At 38.8% G+C, this 20,147-nt stretch overlaps 1 protein-coding gene across 5 annotated transcripts in view; it reads left to right on the top strand.

The window, feature by feature from the left end:
* The window catches only part of ZDHHC20 (zDHHC palmitoyltransferase 20), a 48,391-nt gene extending 28,498 nt beyond the window's left edge, over positions 1–19,893 (top strand). The window contains exons 6-14 of one of the 5 annotated variants that reach the window (XR_013926025.1): positions 66–98; positions 944–1,064; positions 7,311–7,443; positions 9,066–9,192; positions 10,464–10,553; positions 11,564–11,679; positions 11,771–11,893; positions 12,087–12,164; positions 14,380–19,893. Coding sequence is in view for 2 of the 5 variants with exons in the window: in XM_080375388.1 (XP_080231514.1) it covers positions 66–98; positions 944–1,064; positions 7,311–7,443; positions 9,066–9,192; positions 10,464–10,553; positions 11,564–11,679; positions 12,087–12,124 (658 nt within the window). In the remaining 3 variants the exon portion in view is untranslated. Of the gene's footprint in view, positions 1–65; positions 99–943; positions 1,065–7,310; positions 7,444–9,065; positions 9,193–10,463; positions 10,554–11,563; positions 11,680–11,760; positions 11,894–12,086; positions 12,165–14,379 lie in introns of all 5 variants that reach the window. The other 4 variants (XR_013926027.1, XR_013926026.1, XM_080375388.1 and 1 more) reach the window with 4 other exon arrangements.
* Positions 19,894–20,147: the final 254 nt, after the last annotated feature.

Here is a 20,147-nt window from a genome sequence, read left to right as displayed (position 1 = left end):
AAGTATGTGTCACAGAATGAGAATGTATTTTTTGCTTTTAATTTACTGGAAATTATCTCTTTCAGATGTGTATTAAAAATGGACCACCACTGTCCGTGGTAAGTTCATAAAAACAAACAAACAAAAAAACCCTAGTGTAATAATGATGAATTAGATCCTACATGATGAATTAGACGCTGCTTAAAAAATGCAACCTTGAAGTAAAACTTGATTTTCACAGAACTTCTTGAGGCTTTAATATGTGAAAATAAATCTTGTTCCTAATGTGTGTTGCAATGTAGAGTTGTAGGCCAAATAACCCAAGTCATGCAGTTTCTCCTTAAACAGAGAAACCCTGGCATTAACAAGACCTATGAGAAATGGCATGTCTGTCTTTTGTTTAGTTTGATATTGTTACCAGGAGAAGAGATACCCACTGAACTGTGAAAATCAGTTCTCAGTTCTGGATGATACGTAAGACCTGCTCAGTCAGTTACTATTCTGCGGTTCGTATTCAGTGCTGGTAGTCAGTAAAAATATTATCTGCTGTCATTATAAAAATACTGCTGTCAGTAGTTGACTTGAAGGTGGTTTTGTAAGCAAAGAACAGCCGCTGAAATCAATGGAGAGGCTTGTATAATCTTCTGTGATGACCACAGTTAGTTCATAGTGTGTGAGACGCTTTCTATACAGACTGTATGTATCATACGCTTTGCCAGCTTATGTCCTGTCCTGTAGAACTTTGTGGGGGCAAAATCTATGTGAGGGGACCAGATCATTTGGCCTGAGGAAAGAGACTTAATTGAAAATGGTGGCTTAAAATGTTTCTGAAACACTAGTGCCAGACTGTTTCGGACATACCACTGACATCATACACATTATGCTCTGCTAAAGCTGAATGTATTGGATGTTATTTTATTTTTTGCATATCGTAGTAACCTCTTTCTCTTTCCCCTCCTTCTAGGGTGAATAATTGTGTTGGATTTTCTAACTACAAATTCTTCCTCCTGTTTTTAATGTATTCCTTACTGTACTGTCTGTTTGTTGCTGCTACAGTCTTGCAGTACTTCATAAAGTTTTGGACAGTAAGTTCTAAGGTTTTTTTTTGTTTTGTTCATTTGTCTAATCCTGCATGTGTTATTGGAGGCTGAATCAGCATGTTGTCACTCACTGTTTACTCTGTTCCATAGTTCATTACCATTAACAGCATCAATTGAAGTGACTGAAGAAGGAGAACCTTCCAAATATTAATGAATTATACATATTACACTGCCCAGGCTGAGTAACTGGGGGAAGAAGTTCCAATCAGGACACTGCAATTTCTCTGCTCCATCAAAGTCAAGTGGCACAGCACAGGGTTTTTTTGAAACTAATTGGGTAAAGATATCTAGACATAGAAAAAACTGGCTATATCAAACAATTACATATATTGAAAATACTGACAAATGTGAATATAAATAGCAATTTTGTGTCTTCCTAGGCTTGTTTATAGATTATCTTCTACTGGATAAGGCACATCAATTTCTTGAGAACTGACACGCCTCTGTTTTGGAGTCCCTACAGAGGCGTGTCTGAACTTCATACTAGTGGCTTCTATTGATCTGATATGGGTATAATGCTAACAGACATACAGTGTTAATGATATACATCTTCCTTACAATTATTACAAGTTATCAAATGAGTAATGCACATACATGCATCTTAGTAGATTTTACAGCATTTATATGAAGGGCAACCATCCTTGTACATCAGTGTTATATTCCTCCTATCAGTTTTGTTCCAGTCACATTCCAGGCTGAACAAAGTGTCTTCTGGTGTTACCTTTCATCTACAAGACCTTGTGCCTTCCTGTCTCTAAGCAGAAGAGCTAGTGTCAGAATTCTCTTAATCAGTCTCCATTAACTAGCATGAGAAAAAGCACTGTGAGTGGAAGGCTCTCCATCGCATCTAAGTATATAACAGCACATATTAGATGCTAGGTATTGTCAGAGTTGACAGAAAAGCAGTCATTATCTGTAGCTCTAGAAATAATCATTATTGGAGCAAAAAGATATTGCTATGTCAGGGTAATAGAAGCTTGATCATATATTCAGAATAGCTGTACTTTGAGACAGTTGGCATTTGACAGGTAAGATAAATGGTGCAAAAAGTATGTTTGTTTGTGTTCATCTAAGCCTATGGGTCTGATCTGCCGAAGTACTATGTTTCTCTTAGTCTGTCAGTTCTGTATAGCAGCCTGTCACTGGAGAGCAAGGAACTGTGTGGGAATTGAGCTGTCAGCATTTTGTGAGATGAAAGCCATAAATGTATTTATCAGTCATAGCTGTGGCTTGACAGATATTTCCAATTAAATGGTGTTATTCTGCTGTCCAGCCTTGCTTGACTGTGAATAGTTGAGTTGTAATTTGTGAATGTGCCACTCCCAAACATCTGCCTGGCTGCTCTCCAGTGCTTTGTATGCAATATCTAATGAAACTGTAGGTGTGCTCTTACATATTTACCAGTCAGTGCTTGAACAAAAAAAAAACCACTTTGCTTTGTCACCTCACTTCATAAGTGTTAGTGCAACAAAAGTCCACAGGATATCTGACAACAATGAACATTTAATACCACCATTTGCAGCAAGACTCTTCCAAAGCCCATTTGACACAATGTTGAAGTGAAGTGGACCCTTGAGCAGAAGAAGTAAACTTAATATGAGTTTAAGAAAAAACATTTTTTTAATTATTTAGTTGTTACAAATGCTTCCTGCAAGAATGGGCTACTTCTGAAGTGTGACTATAGACAATGTAGCTGTGTGCTTGCACTTGTTGCTTTTATTCCTGGTTACTTCCAAGACAGAATCTGGTGGTGTCATGATCTTATAATTAGAGTAGGTCTCTGACTCACTTTACTCATATTAAATCACTCATTCCACAAAGCTAATACTCCTCTGATCTTATAATAGCTTGATTAAAGTAGACTTCCAGAAAGAGGTGGAAGTGCTATAATCATGTAGGCTTACAAAACTTACTACATCTCTAGTATATAAGTTTTTAAGTAAGTGGTGTTGGCTGCAGAAGAGGCCTAGAAGCTTCTCTCTACATCTGTGTCTAGATCAGAGCAGAGTACTGCTGACATGTGCCATATGTAGTCCAACTGCTTCAGTATCTTGCTGATGCTTGGCTTTGTCTGCTACAGCATCAGTAATCCTTTTCTGTTCAATACTGCTGTGATGTTTTGTGTTGAGGCTGTCCAGATGTTGGGTTTTTTCTTCCAAAGCTTGACTATTGGAAACATTATAGTATACCTTCAGAAGGTAGTGTTTCTTTTTTGCTTCCTCAGAGATGTTCTTGAGAGAAAGTGTGGCAACAAACTGCTGTATATATCTAATGCTGGGATGGAAGATAAAGTGCTTTGTGCAGAATATAATCTTGGTCACTTCAGAACTTGTAGTAATGAGGTTGTGAAGGTTTATGTGCTCATTACACAAATTTTAGCAATCCATTGTTTTGCACTGTTGATAATACTTGCATAGAGACGTGACACACACATGAAGATAACTTGCAAACGTTGTGAGACATGTGCACCTACTTACCTCTTCTGTTAGAGAAAGTCTTTGTTTTACTTACTTGCATATGCAAGATTTTTACATAGCATCTGTCATGCTCTATGCAGAAGTGCTGAGGAAAGACCTTGATATTGTTCATACAGTGGTGGAACAACCGCAGTGGCTGCAAATGTTTACCACAGGCTTACATACTGATGCAGATGTTAAAATCTGTTTTGTAAATCAAGGGAACATGAATGAGTTTTCTATTATTATTATTAATAATAATACTCATAACTTCTTTTCCTATACTCAAGAATTTTTTATTTCTACCTAGTTAGTTTTCTGCCCTAGAAGATGAGGAGATAAAACCTCCATTTAACGAAGTGACACAAAACACCAGCACTGGCTGAACGCCCAGTCCTTGGTGCCTGTTTGCCTTGTTTACACAGTGCATGGTGGTGCTTCCCAGTGTATATTTGTACCTACTCTTGCTGTGTTCCCTCCCCCTTGAAACCTGTGTATTTTCCAGCTTTTTTCATTGTCCTCCAAATTATTTTGGCAATCCTGAGTATAGCTAATTCAAAGATATGAGATGCGTTCTGGGTAGATGGCACACGCTTCTGCAAAACTTTGGTTGTATTAACAAAAAAGAGAAAAAAAAAAAAAAAAAGGTCCTTAGCTAGAACTTATTCCCTTGTTCCTCTTGCATATACACGTAAAGATATATACCAGATCTTGTGACTTTTTTTCTAGATTTAAGCCAGACCTAGCTACTAAAAGATGAGTAACAAGTCAAGCTCTGACAGCACTTTTTTTTATTGTTTATTTTGTCTGGGGTTTTTGTGACCTGGTATGTGCTGAAATGACTGTGCTTGTGAAGGAGTTTGTAGGGGACTCTTTAGAACAGTACTGGCTTCAGTCTATTATGTGTCCTAAGCAGCCCAAATTTTATTGTGCAAATTGCTCCCTTTTGTAAGCTCTGCAGCTCTCTCACCTGCAAGTTTCTGCTTCTGTGCTGCTGCTGAGCATAATGATTTTAAATAACTAATGTCTGAAGTTTCACTGTTTCACATGCTGTGGCATGTGAACTGCTGCTAGACACAACTGTGAATAAGCCTGTTATGTGCACTCAAAGCCTGCATGCTTCTTTCCAGGAAGGAATTGGCCTTTTTTGAAAGATGCTTCAGTTCTGCAACTGTCATTCAAGAACTTAAAACAAGTGGCTGAAACTAAGTAGTCAGAAGAGGTGAATGCTCCCTGGGGATCACGCTATTAATTGTGCATAATTCAAAAAATCTTTCTCCAGGTTTCAGAGCTACTGTTTTAGGAAAATGCAACTGAAATGAACTTGTGTTTTCTGGCCCGCAGAAAACACAAAGACAACACTGCTGTTTAGCTTCAAAATCAACTGGCCTGAGAATTCTTTATAGAGAGCTATTTTGTTTAAATATGCAACTTCAAAAGAGTAATAGAAACAGAAGTTAGAAAAATTAATTAGGAAGCTGGTGAACACTGCAGTGTGCTCTGAGGTAGCAAAAGTCATCATAGTTTTAACATGAAGCTTAGGAATAAACAGCAATTGGAGTATGTATTTTGCTAGCCTTGATTTCAAGGGATCTCAAAACACAGCGCATCCCTACAGCAGGGGGAAGAGGGTCTGTTGCACAAATGGTCTAAGCAAAACTGCATTAAAACAAAACAAGGCAGTGAATAAGGAAACTGAACTTAGATGGCTGTTCAGAGAGCTTGACTCCACTATCATTTGCTTACTGTAGCATGATCTGATGCTAGGCAGCATATTTGAAAATGCTGTGTTTATCTACCTGACTGCAGTGTAAATGCCTGGGCTCTCCCTAGGCTTCCTGCAAGATTAATGTCACTTAAAAGCCATACATCTTGCCTACAACAGATTTGTTAAGTGCTAGCGTCTTAGGTAAGATGGCTAATACCATGATTTAGTTTAAATTCTAAACTTTATATCTAATCTTTACTGTTTCTTGCTTTATTTTCTTAAGTACTGGTTTAATTTCAGACGTTATGCTAAAGGTATGTCCCACAGACATATGCCAGTATTCAAGGATATTGGGAAGAAGAAAAGCTGTACTAATGGGTTGCAGGTTCTTTTTTTAAACAAAGAAAATTGTGTAAAGAATGGCAGTTTATTTATGGTTTGGACTGAAACTGTATCTAATGGTAATAGATATGTTCTGAAGTCAGAAAGATTCTCTAATTTATAAACCAATGCTTTATACCTCTGGATTATTCTGAGCTTGTCAGACCTTTATGAATGGTTTCATCACACAGAACATAAACCTTACTTGTGATAGAAATTAGCAAAGATTGCACCTGGTGTAGTCATGTTGCTTAAGCTGAGGAACCACTTGAAAGTGATCCAGTCACAATCTAAATATCAGTACTTCTATGCTTCAGTAGAAAATTTCATGCCTTGGAAGTTAGTAGTGTGCTCTTATGTAATCTGTCCTCCATTTTCTTGGAGAATGGGCGCTAAGGCTGGTGATGGGTGTTGGAACTTGGCACATCCGAGAGCACATGTGCACACCAACCATTTTGTTCTTAACAAAGCCTGTGCTGTTTTCAAACACTTCGTCTTAACATAATACTAGTGTTTAATAAATTGTCTTTGTTTGCGCAAAGCTTTGCCACAGGAAAGCTGCAGAGAATTGTCCACAGGTAAAATCCAATATTGCTGTAATTATTTAAATTCTGTTCCTACTATAATTTTTCTAGTCTAGTCATTCTTGATAGCTGTTTGCACCATCATAAAAGGAGACTTGTAATCTATTGCCTATGAACATAGGAGCGTACAGGGATATAGATATACCTGTGTTCACTTGATCTTAAATGTGTTCTAGTCTACAGCCTTAGATAACTGTGTATACTGAGTGAGCTAATGGAAAAAGTAGTAGCAATAATGCTAACTAAACAGCTGAATAAAAATAGCCTCTCTGCTTGCATAGTGCTGTTAAAGGTCAACTGCTTAAAAGTACTGTGATTTTGAGGATATAGAACTGGAATAGTATTGTTACAGATCTCGTTGGCTTCTTTTAAGTGCAAGTCTAAAAACAGTTAGGGTTGGGGGTTGAATCAACTATCTGATATGGGTGGGAGGTTATCTTTTATATGGTGGTTGTACTGAAATTGTTGTTTTTCATGTAGGTCTTCTGGTGAATCACTTCTGCCTGGTCAGACATGACAGATTTGTTTTGCTAGGTACATGCTGGTTGTTGCCTAAACCTTAGAGATCATCAAAAATTCAAGATCTGTCCCAGGTCTTGTCTAGGAGTTGTTCAGTCTTGGAAACACAGTATGACAGCCATTTCCCTTTTACGTTCCTTACACCAGTTCAGAAGTAGGTTCAGTATTATGATTTTGCCAGGAAAGGATTTGGACATTTTTGTTGTATTTTTTTCCCTTCAAAGTAAGTGATTTTGGATGCGTTTTCCTGGTGTCTCTTTGGCTGTGGCTGCACAGTTAACATTTTTTAGTGTAGGATTTTTTTTTTCCTTGACCCCTACTTTACATTTGAAAACTAACAGATGAACATATGCACTCATGCTACTAAAGTCAGGTGTAAGAGGTACCCATCAGCTTTAAATTCTGTTGTATACCAGTTTAACATGACATTAAAGGGAAGCTGGGCTTGTGCTTTTTTTTCTTTATGAAAAGTGAGGCGAAAGACCTGTAGCAGAGTGGTTGTGGCAGGAAATGTTTAGTGGCAATGCTGAATTAGTTGCTAAAAAGTGTTAACGTATTAATCTCTCACTCTTTTTCTCCCCAGAATGAATTGCCAGATACCCATGCAAAATTCCACGTACTGTTCCTGTTCTTTGTGGCAGCCATGTTCTTCATCAGCATACTGTCACTCTTCAGCTACCACTGCTGGCTAGTTGGCAAAAACAGATCAACCATAGGTCAGTTAATTGGAATACGGAACTGTTCCTTGTCCAGAAAACCAAGAAGCCGATGAGAGTGTGAGGCCTACAGAATATGCCATCACATCTAAACAGAGGTTTTAAACACTGTGCAATAAAAAGCATATTTAGTGAAAGTAAAGGTGAAACATATGGGAAAATGAAGCATGTGTAGGGGTCCTCTGCTGTAGCCAATCATTTGGGTTCATGATGAGTGTTAATCTCTTTTGCTTGTATTTTTGAGATCTCAAGGCACTGTGCATTTTTGTTGTGTTTTTATATAGTGTTAAGTATGTATCGCAATTGTACTTGCCAGAAACCCTGTTGTTCTAATACTTCGAGTAGCTGGGTGGCCCCAACAAAGCTAAAGGCTCCACTGTGTCTGAACTTACTACATTTTTAACTAGATCCAAAAGAGTATTCTTAAATCCTGTGAAATAAAATGAACCTCACTATTAGGAAGTGGCTTATAAAAGCAGTGCAATGCACATGGAAACACTGATGCATGTTTCCTAAATAATAAAAAGAGTTTCCTGTAATTTCTATGCCTAAATGTTTTAAATGGCATTAACCAGCATAAGGAAGTTACATGCATTATTCAAATGATTCAAAGTTCTTGCTAAAGCATTTTAGAAGGTGTTTTTTGCAGGGTAGGGGGGCACAGGGACTCTTAGATATTTCCACAGCTGAGTAAGTCAAAATCTTATACCTTTCAATAGAAGTTAAATTTCTATCCTCAAAAGTAAGTGGGTTGATTAAAAGTGAAATAATTTTCAGTTTGCTAGAATTTTTTGATAGGAAAAGGAATTTTTTTGATTGCTTGACAGGAGGGTTGTTTGAGTCCTTTTGACATATCTACAGCTAAGAAATATTCAGTCTCTATTTTAGCTTTGAAGAAAACATTAGCACATGCTTTACCTAAAAGTCAGTGGTCATAATTGGCAACACAGTCAGTACTTTATTGACTTTCTGGATCATGATTGCAAGAAGTCAAGCTGTTGGTATGGGAAGAGCAATGAGTCCTCTTGGTTCTTGGCCAAGGGTGTAACTAGACTGACTAGAAAAATGGTGGTGGTTTGCCACAGTTTGTGGTGTGTCTTTGTTTCTAATGTAATAGATCTCATCTTTCTCTGATACCATGGGATGCTCTTAGTTCAACTTCAGACCTTGGCAGAAGTGGAAAGAACTGTCCTGTGCTCATTTAGGTCCAGTAGTGCTTATGGTAAATTGCTTCTAGAAGAGGAAGTCGTCTGCTCAAAGAAGGCTTCACAGGCCAAAGAGAGAGCTAGTCATCAATAAGGGATGTGGTATCTCTGGCATGCTGATGATACTTAGCTCTGTCTCAGACCTTACATTAAATGTGAAGAGAGAAAGATGACTGTTCTGCTTACATAATGTTCTTACTTTTCATTTCTGTTTTTGTCATTAACCCTGTGATGATTTTTATACTCTCAGATTACTTCAGATGACTTACACCCCACAACCACCATCCACCCCCCCAGTACACATCAAGATCATCTCAGCTTGGCTGACACTTCTCACAATAGAGAAGTTTGGGTCTGTTTGTTTGTCTTCCCTGACTCCTTATCACTTTAGAGATATTGCATGTTTTTCTTTTACAGAAACATTCCGAGCACCCACATTTCGAAATGGCCCTGATAAAAACGGGTTTTCTCTTGGATGCAGCAAAAATCTGAGGGAGGTTTTTGGAGATGAAAAGAAGTATTGGCTACTCCCTATCTTTACCAGGTATTCAGTCTGAATGGGAATGAATTGGGGAATAAATGGGTTCCATGGCTTTCACCTTGCTTGCCCTTCTCGTAAAAAATAAAGCACACCTGAAAAGCCAGCTTGGAAATCCTGCACAATGAGTATTGGTGTAGGGAAAATGTGGAGGAAAAAACTGAGCAAAGTCTGCACCAGGTTTTGTTCAAAGGCAAGAGGCTTATTGGCAAGGGCCTTCCAGATATGGAAGTTCAGAAGGGTTTTGAGAAATTTATTTCAAAAATTGTCACCTTTAGGTGGTAGCAGTGCTGTCTGATTATAGAGCAGAAATCAGCAACTCAGAGGAGATCCAAATGTTGAACTTCAGTTAAGACTGAAACAATGTCAGTTCAAAACCACCCCCTCTTACCCCTGAAAACACTTGGCAGCTTTCCTTTTGCTGTAGATGCCAGTTTCAGTATTGAAAGCCGCCTGAGAAAGTGCATGTAAATAAGCAGCAGTGCAAAAAAAATTATGATATGATGCAAGATACTAGTTTTAAAACTTTACTTGAGCCACTGTTAAGAGAGTTGCAGACAAGCATCAGAGAAGCTTGATGAAGGAAGACTGACCTGCCACCCACTCCCCCCACCCCACCACCCTGAAAGCCAACAGAACAAAGCAGGAGCCATGTTTCAACACTGCTTTTCAGGGGTTGTGTATCATGAACCCATTTGTGAAGCTGTGGCCTGGCAGCAAACAGCAGAGGTAATAACAAGATCTTACATTGCCTCAGCTGTTTGCTCAACTACCATGACTTCTCATGTGATTAAAGAAGCTATATTGTAGATGGATCAGTTTGTTTTGCCACCACATTTTATCCTGATTAAACTTGCTTTAAAAGAAGGGTTAGCTAAACTCAAAATGGTGGGCAGAGGGTAAAGCATAACCACGAGAGTATTATTATGGTACAGCTTCTGGGGTTGTCAACACCACATAGTCTGACTGTGTGTGCAGAGTGGTCTGGGGGTAGACTAGGGCTATAGTCCACAGGAACAGTGATGTTTTTGAAATCCATAGAGTAGTGCTATGCTCAGCAATCCATACTGAGAGATAGGGTGGGAATCATTTGAGCTCCAGGATTTAATTAACTGATCATCCAGCTTGGTGGTAGAACTGTCTTACTCAAGTCTGGAATTCAATGCTGCACTCAAGTAATTGATTCAGGCCTGTAGTGTTTGTCTTTTGGATGGGTACTTGTTCAGTTCATTTAAGTCAACTACAAAAAGTGATTTGAATCTTTGTTTCTGGTTTAGTTTGGGTGATGGGTGTAACTTTCCAACTCGTCTGGTGATTATGGATCCAGAGCAACTTACTGTCTCAAGCCAAAATGAACCTGCCAAAAGGTAACTGTAGCATTTAAGATACTGATGATTTTGTACTGTTCTGTACTTCATCTGGAGAAAAATTGTTTCAGAATGATGTTTTAATTTTTTTATACTTCTTGTCATCTTCAGAGTGAGTTTGTAAGTCTTCAGAGAAGGACAGAATGGATCAAGACTAAAAAATGGTGCTGCTTGATGCAGAAAGTTTGTTTCTTGGTTTTGACCTATAACAGAGGATATGGCTCTAAGGAAACAGTAATACAGAAATTAAGAGGGCTCATTGGCTCTTAACAACAATCAAAAGAGTCTCAGGAAAGACTGAATAATGTTCCATGGGAAAAAAAAGTTTTAAGACATTTTTTGGAATGAGAGAAAGGCAAGGTGTTGTTTGTATTTCACCTCCTCCAGCATGCTTAGACAGGGGATGCTGAGACACAGTTTGCAAGAGATAGATCACTGTGGTTATTGCTGTTTTTTAGCACTGGAGGGGCGTTAGCTTATTGGGTTTTTTATTCCTTCCAAATTTGCATATTTTCAGGAAGGCTGCTTTAGATTCAAAGACATAAGAGTATGTGAAACTTCTGGGGGTATTTACATTTGCCGTTTTAGAAGTCTTTTTTATAGTTTGGTTAATTTGTAGCTGAAGGATGTTGTCAACAGCAGTCACCTGGGTTATCAGGCATTAAGGGGGTTCAAAGGCAATACTGACAAGTTGTTGCTTCCAGTGCAACATAACCTGTGGAAATTAACTATATGGCCACAGCATTGTTGTCAGTATGCCATTTCTTGTCTATCAAGCTGTGCTTTTTTTTCCCATTAAAACTGTGAGTGACCTGTGTCCAGCAAGGATTTAGACTGATGACTGGAAAAAGCGCATAGGAGGATGAGGGTTGGGGGCACGGGGCCATTTTTAGTTGGCAGGATAGGGGGTTTTGTTGTTGGCTTTGCTCTTAAGGAACTTCAGTATTTTAGAAATGTCTGAAATAAGCAGCTACTGCTATTACAGAATTCCTGTTGACTTTGCTTTTCAGCTCTGGAGCCAATCAGTCCTTTCCTACTCGACCGCTCAGTGAATCACAAAATCGATTGCTAGCCAGTGACTGTCAGTGGGTGGAAAGTGGCCCTGAAGAGGAAAATGTTAAATCAGGTAACCTGCGCTGTAGCACTTCTGATGATTCTGTGGGGGTTTTTGTGGTGGGTTTTTCCTTTTTTTTTTTTTATTTTTTAGGCCTAAAAAGTCCTTAGGAATTGTTTGGAGTCAAGTATAAGAAGATTTGTTCCATAGAATCAAATCAGCATGTTTAGAAGTTAAGGCTAACTTGTGTCCCATGCTCTGCTCCAAAACTAGCTATTACACTAAGGTAATGGATAGATAATTCTTGCTTTTGCACTTCCTGTTCTGAGATTTTGGATCTTTTTACATTTCATTAGGGGGAGGAAAATATTTTTCCTAAAATAGGCACAACATGATAAATCCATTTTCTGGTTTGAAGTCTTTGCTATTTGTTGTGCAAATCTGCAAAAACACATAATTGAGATTCTCTCACATTTTAGGTGCAAAAAAGCATATTATAGTTTCATTGGAAAGCTGATCTCAGCTTATTACTAACCAACCATCTCAATGAGAAACAGGTAAGACCAACATAATTGATTGCCATTTCTGTATATGTATGAGTAAACTAAAATAGACATCTTGAAGTCAAAAGTCACTAGTCATGGAATGCAGAGGAGTCCTCTGATGTTGAATGAGTAGTAGAATAAGTCTAAATAATAAACTCAGAATGGCTGTCTAGAAGGCAAGAATGGGAGTAATGCTGTAGTGCAGGAAACATGGGCTGGCTAGATCTGATGAGTCAGACTAATCCTGTAATTTAGATTGAAGTGGGTAGAATTAGAATTAAAGAATCTAATCTGCTAAATAGGCAATTTCAAGATGAAGTGCTGTCTTGAGGAAGCACTGTTCTTAAGGAACAGTTTAATTGTACATTGGTGGGCCATGCTGTGCTGTTATGCTTTAAGAAGCTGCGTGCACACAAGGAAGGAAGGTCGGTAGGTAAATATAGGTGTCTGCATACAGGCTGCTTTGTCATACTTGGAATCAACAGTGCTCTATTACGTAAGAGCTCTGCATGCACTTTGCATTTAGGAAGTACAAAGAGTGCTGCGGTATATATGAAAACTTCTCTTGATATATTTCCAGTTACTAAATTAGACTTATGTTGGTTTCATAGTGTGGTGATCTTATAAGCTTCCATTAATTTTTTTCTCTCTGGAAGAGAAACTGATCATACTTGCATGACTAGCAACTGTAGATGCTGAGGGCTGAGTCATGCGCTCTCTCCCCCTCACCCCCGCCCAAAAATAAAGGTGGAGGGACAGGACAGAACTTGCAAGAAATTCCCATTTTCTTTGGAAAGAAAACATAGCATTTGAGTTTTGCGAGCTCAGTAATTTTAGGATCACTTTTTTCTTTTTTTTTTTCTTTCTTTTTTTTTTTTTTAATAACTCTTCTGACCTAGAATGACTAGGGGGTGGGGAGCTTGGCTTGTTTTCAAGGAAAAAAAAATCTGTCTTAAAAGGTCTGTCTGTGGGATGGTGTGATGCTTGGACTAATGTTAGTCAGACTGATCAGTGTAAATCATACAAAATCAAAATTAGACTAGTTAGTGGTATTTCTGAAAAACCTACTTGACCATGAGAACCCACCAGTGATGAGTTTTCCCTTTGCAACTTTTCTTAATGCTTTGTATAATTTTGTAAATGAATGTCCCAAGCAAAGGACTTCTTTCAGCCTCTAGGTATATAAAAACTAATCTGATCTAAACAGGTTACTAAGGCTTTTCTATTCTTCATAGAAAGGAACAGATAACTTCTGAGAGCAGGTCATCCCAGCAGCTTTGATAGGGTATTATAGAGAGGTTTTAATCTTTTTTTCTACTGACCTAAAGAGGGAGCATAAGTGAATGGCTTAAGCTAGACAATTAACTGGTAATAGTCTGGGATTAATTCCCTTTTTATCCTGCTTCTCTCCCTGAAGTCAGGCCAAATTTAATAAAGGAAGGTTGTGTACTTTGTGTCACACTTGCCCATACTGCTGTAGTTTTAAAAGTAATACAAATAAATAGTGCATAATTGCAGCCAACACAAAAGCATTTTGTTATCTGTTTTCTCAAATAATGGTTAACTCAGTAGCACATTTCAGCCCTTCTGAGTTCAGTTGGATTTGATCACAGTTTCTGTAGGCCAAGGTGGTTGACTCCAGTCCCCCGGCAACTATAAGCAACTGTGCAATAGCTGTGAGATCCACAACATCTGTTTCGTGCACTTTCATATAGTCTGTAACAGACTAATAGTTGTATTTTTCGATTTTATGCCTATAACACACAGCAGAAACAAGGTTGTGGCTGATGAGTGAAATTGCCAGGTTATTTTGGAGAAAAAGAGCATGACTTGCGAAAGAAGGCTGATCTCCCAACCAGCAGTCTTGCAGCCCCACCTAGGCAAATATCATTTGTGTCCCCAGATCTATCAGCTTGGTTCAAAACGAATGAGCAATTCTTGCCAATCAGGGACCCAAGAGGATTTAGCCACAGGTCAGTGGCGATGGATTGATGTTCTTAGTGGAGATAATCTTCTAAAACCTAAGAGGTTTAAACCAAAAACAAAACAACAAAAAACAAACCCACACCTCCCAGAAGGCTAATTATGAGTTGAAGTTACCTTAATTGCTGTCCTGAATCGTGAGTCTGTAAATCATGTTCCCTAGCCGCATTGTGTACTGCACTATGACCTGTTTTTTCAAAGTGAGTGCTGTAATTCCATTAATCACCTTTTTTTGTTTCACTAGGTTTCTGCAACACATTTTGTGCTTGAATATTACTTAATTTTGTTTGGAAGAAGTTGGTCAGTAAAAAATGGAACATGAACATTTTAGGAAGAGACAAGAAATTCAAGTTTCTGCACAGTACAATGGATTCTTGTAAGCACTATTGCGGAGCAGGGAGGTTAAGACAGATGCCTTAAGATTCTTACTGTGCATTTATGCAACACTGAATTATATACTGCTACCAAAGGGCCAAATCCTGAAGTGCCCTGCTTGGATGCACGAGGTCCAGAGTGGGAACTATGCATTTCTGTTATGCTGCAGTGGTGGGGGTAGATTGCAGAGACTCCTACCTCCCCACGGGCAACCTTCATACCTTAGGCACTGCAGAAGTCACTCCCATAGCCGGTCTCCAGGGTACAGAAAGAAAGGAAAAAGGAAAAGAAGAAGAAAGAAAAAAAAAAAAAAGGGGGGGGGGCAGGCAGGGGAAGAAAAATCGACATAGAGCACAGCCTGGTGAGTCTGAAGTGCAACTATACATAGTTCAGACACCAGGTGATGGGGAAGGGACTGGATGATATCTTCTCCCCTCTTCCTGTTAACCAGTCTACCCCATGATCATAGCTCTCCAAGTCTTCCGGGACAGGATTCTTTCTACTAGCTGTGCTTTGGAGCAAGGTAATGCCAACAACATAAGAGCCTTTTACCTGGGTGTTGCTTTTTTTTGCTGTAAGATTGAGCTCCCCCCCTCCCCATCATTTTAAATTGATTTAGTCATATCAAGAACAAAGCTCAAAGAAGCAAACTCAGTTTTTAGTTGAAAAAGCGTGGATTATTACTTTCTAACACTTGTCTATCGGCACACAAAGAAAAGCCAATCCAAGAAGGCATTAACAATTGTTACATTATCTGTTAATGTCTGCAGTGTTCTGTATGAGGCAGTAACAAAATGGTAAAGTACCCCTGAGAAAAACCTTATTGCAGTTGTGTGTTGTTAGAAAATGGAGCTGGCAGAGTACTGCTTTTTCTATGGGACTCTTGCTGATTTATAAATACTGTTCTATACTTTTGTTTTATCTTTTTAATAAAGGCACAAGTTTTTATTGGTTCTAAATTACCATTCAAACAATTATCAAATTTTTGTGAGAAAATTAGTGTTGGATCATACATCTGTGTTAACACACTGAAAATGTGTATGCTTTAGTCTGCCACTTCCAAGTCCAGTTTAAGTGATGCTGAAATTGCTAAGGACTGAGTGCTTTGTGCAGTGATGTACCTGTTCACAAAAGGCAAAATGTGTTTCCTTCTGTGAGGAATAAAGTCCATCCTAAGCTCAAGATTTACAGCAATCCACATGGTTTGTTTCCCCCCCACCCCACTCCTCTATAGAGAAGACTGCTAACTCATCTTTGGGTGGTATTGGAATTTTGCACCTGGAAAAAGGGACAAATACTATTTTCCTGTCTGTAACTTTTCTCATGTTGAGCTGAAGCTGATTACAAAGAGATGTGAGCACTTTAGATACAGACTGAAGGTAGTAGCAGAGTTGATGATCTGGACCAAAAGAATGTTTGGTTTCTCTCCTGGACTGATTGCTACTTAAGTCAAATATGTTCATGCTGGACATACTTGTTTTCAACCTTACAGCATACTTGGTACCTTAGTATTTTTTTGTCTTGGGAGAGAATAGATTTTTCTTAGATATTAATCTTCTAGAACAAGAACACTATGAAAACCTATGAACGTGATTTGGTCGCTATTGGATGTTGTTGAGACAGAAGTAATGGCCCAAACTTACGTGTTTTACAAAAGTTGCAGAATGGTTCTTCAACCTTTGTACAAGAAATTTTGCTTTTGCTAATTTCAAAACTTACAAAAATATTTGCTACACATTAATCTGAAAGGTTTAGCTTTTTCTTCTCGAAGGTCAATTGAGAAATGTTGATATGAACATAAGCTCTCAGCAGTACTGCACCAGCAAAATTTTGTGAGGAAGACAACAGAGACAGAAGACTACGTTCAGACAGCTCATCCTGGATACCAGACCCCAAAAACCGGTGGAACTGTAATGGGGGGCCTGGGAGGTCATCTGGCTTATACTGCATCAGTGTGTTACAGCTGAATTAACACATACATCCACAGATACCATCCAGCAGAACTATAAGCAAAACCTATGTCTCTAATCCAGCAATATGGTATCTGTTCCCATCACCCCCACCCCTCAAAGTGCTTGATATTCCCTCATATGAATGTGTGTATATATACTGTAGGCTAACATCAGTATAACTTGTTTGATTTCTTAAGTCAGGATAGTTAACCTACAGGAAAAACTGTAAGTAAATAGACTGGGCTAATTCCATGTGTGTTCTCTAGCAAGTGCTGGTCATCTGAAACCAGTTCTTTGTGTATCTGATGGATGTTTTTGTGGCTTTTCATGAAGAGGTGATGTTTCTGACATCTTCATGCAGATCACGGGTACGTTTTATCCCAGGTTTTTCCTCATGTTTCAGATGAGAAAAGAAGGAGAGCAATGTGCTTAAGATACTCTTGAGGCCAGAGTGTGTAAAAGCAGGCGTTACTGAGAAGTCACTTTGACAAATATGAAACATAGTAAAGTGATCCAAATATGATTATTCCAAATGTACCACTCCCAGTCCCTCCCCCTCTCCAGGGAACTGGTTGCTAAGAGAAACCCCAGGTGGATGGAAAGGAATTAAATTCTCTAAGGGAAATGGTATTGATGAGCATTAAGGGAACACCAGTGAGTGGGATGGAAGGGCCAGGCTTTCCTGGCAGGCCCTGGCTGCAGAGGAGGGTGGCAGGACGATGTCTTCTGTCTTTCAGAGTTCTGTCCTGATGGCTCCCTAGCCATAAGCAAGGGCGCTCTGTGCGGTACTAAAGAATAGGATATGCAAAACGAGGGAGCAAGCCAGAAATTTAAAAGGTGATGAGGGCAAACAGCTGTTTGGCTGTTGAGTTGCAAGCAGACGTAGGTACTACTGCCAGCAGAGGCAGGGGGCTGTAGGGGTGCCCCAGGAAATAGGTCCTTTTGGCCTGTGCGCTGGAGAGCTGAAAACTTCCCGTGAATGCGAGAAGAGCAGCCCTACCTGTTCAGGAGGCCAGATGGGAGGTGGATCCTGAGACAACAACTGTTAAGGGTACTGGGTCATGTTGTACACACTGGGTTTGTGCTTTAATCTGCTCTGTATCAGCAAGCTGTGAAAATACTGAAGTTTGTCGCTAAAAATAACAGTCCTTAAGGTTTTAAATCCATCAAAACAATTACTACTGCAAGCCATAAATAGTAGTTACTGTAGGATAGTTGGCACTGGCTGCCATTAGAAACTATGCTTTAGTTTTTCTTACTGATTTTTTTCTTTAAAAAAACCACACGTACACACAAGTCATGCACAGAAAATGACATTAACCTCCCAGTGTGAGGACAGAAGCCTGACATAGGACAAGTTTTCAGTGTGATTTCTCCTCAAGATTTCTGAAATGTCTTGAGATGATAAACCTGTCCCTGGGAAGATAAGGCAGGGAGATCCATAAACAGAAGATACTTAAAACTACACAGCTAATACTGGGTTTTTTTCTTACAGTTATTTATTCAGTGTACAATATATGCATCACTGCTTCTCCTATGAAAGGTGTATTATGGGAAGAGGTTTCTGTTGTAACTGACTTCCTGCAGTATTATCCTGAGACTGCAGTGTATCCTGAAATGCAGTTAGATGCATCATAATAAGCCTTTGATTAAAAACTTCCACTCTTAAGTATTCAGAGGATTATTTTAGAGGGAATTTTTTAGTGTTTTGAGTAGAAATTATGGTAACATTTTTGTTAAAGCTGCCCCTTGAATGTGAAATTTCCAAGTACCAAGCAACTTCTGGTATGCTGTTCTTAGAAACCGGTCCTGTTCTCCGGAGTGCTAAATGCCTGCAGTGTTCAGGTACTGTTTCTTCCCTCATTTCAGCTTTTGTGGCTCTTCTGTATTGTAAATAGTCTTTTGGGGTTTGGAGGTTTTAGTTAAGTTCAATACCATTTAATATGCACTCAAAGAACTTCTTGATCCATCTGAAGTATGGTCTGGTTGTAGCTTAACAGAGCTCCAAGAGGAGAAAAAAAGCATTCTTGCATTAGTGTCTGGCAGATTTACCAAGAGATGCATTGACTCTGACGTAGAATAACCAGATCCGCCTAGATGTGGAGCACTGACTGACCATATTTTTGAAAATGAAAAAAACCAAACCACACAACTTCTTGGCATATGTTCTCTGAGGACACTGTCTAAAATTGTATATATATAGGGGATTCAGGTCTGGGTTTACAGAGGCTCCAAATAGCGGCTACTTTAACTCAGTGCAGACCAAGAACACATCTTTCACGGTACCTAACAAATAGCTAGGTATGTAACATCAGAGGCTCTTCTGTCCCTAAATGGCACCAAAGAGAGCAGTGACATACAAAGAAGTGATTTAATACTGAACACATTTACTATACTCATTTCTATCAATTTATTTTGTATATATAGACAGCTTTCTATACGCATTTTTCTTAATTACGTAACCATCGTGAAACGTCATGAAGCTGCAAATTGCCATTAGTTTTAATGCTGATTAAAACTGGTGTTTGGCTGTTTGTTTTCTGCAGCAATTACTTGAATCTTGTTTCCATTAGGTAGTGAAGTCTGATGATGTTTACAGAACTGCTTTCTTTGGTTTGGGGGGTTCCCATCTTTCTTCCTATCCCCTGTCCCAAGAAACAGAGAGCACATCCTCAGCTCAGTATGTTGGGGATGAAGTATTGGGATCCCCTTTATTGGCACCACAGCATTAATGGTGATGTGCAGATTCCCTTCAGTTTCCATTGCTTAGCTGACAGTTCATGTGCTTAGCGTGTTCCTCTCCAGTTCCTCCTCTTCCTTGACCTGTTGCTGTTACCAGCTTTATTGTGAGAAACTTAAATCTTTCTGAATGACAATTTACAATCAAAGCTATCACAGAAAGAGGCAGCGTTCCTGCTGTTAAATCTGCCCCCTCTCCCTGTTCCCTCTTCAAATTAAATGAATGAAGGGTCATCAACATTTGCACTTACCACAATGTCCCAGCTGTTCTACTTCCACAGTTATTTTTAATTGTGCTGCCTAAACTTGTAATGAGCTGTATTTAAGTTTGAGGTGAATTGTAAAAGATATATGTAATAATGACACAGTTATTGTATTTTTTTGTATGTTACAGATAGGACTAGTCCTATGCACAGAGAAAACACATTGCCATGTATAGTTTAATACTTGAAGTAACTTTTTAAAATGGGCTTTTATAAATGAACTAAATACAAAATCACATTGCTTTGCCTGGCACTTCCTTCATGTTTTAATTGTATTGTGCAACTTCCCCATACCTATACTTTTCCGTAAATGTTATCTTAAGCCATTATAACCATTGAAAGTGCATTCGAGGTTTTGTACATCAGTGTTCAGACCTGTTCATACTTCTCTGAAGTATGGTTCATGTTTAAATAAAAACCTTGTTACCATTTTAGGCCTCTTTCAGTGATAAAATACAGACTTGACACTTGAATTCATCAGTGAATGCAACATCAACTTAATAAAAGTATGTGAAAGAATCTGAAAATTGCTTAGGTGTAGCATGCGTGTATTGGATCAGTGAGAAAAAACCACCTACCAACATTTTGTAACTCTTCCAGTTTTTACACTCCAGCTGCATTAAACCTAAGATTACACTCTTGACATACCTTCCAGGTCACTTGGTCTCCACAGGGGAAATAAA

Source organism: Falco punctatus (genome assembly GCF_963210335.1).
Source record: "Falco punctatus genome assembly, chromosome: 2".
NCBI classification, from domain to species: Eukaryota; Metazoa; Chordata; class Aves; order Falconiformes; family Falconidae; genus Falco; species Falco punctatus.
Note: the sequence above shows the minus strand (reverse complement) of the source record. Positions and strands in the feature narration are given on the sequence as shown.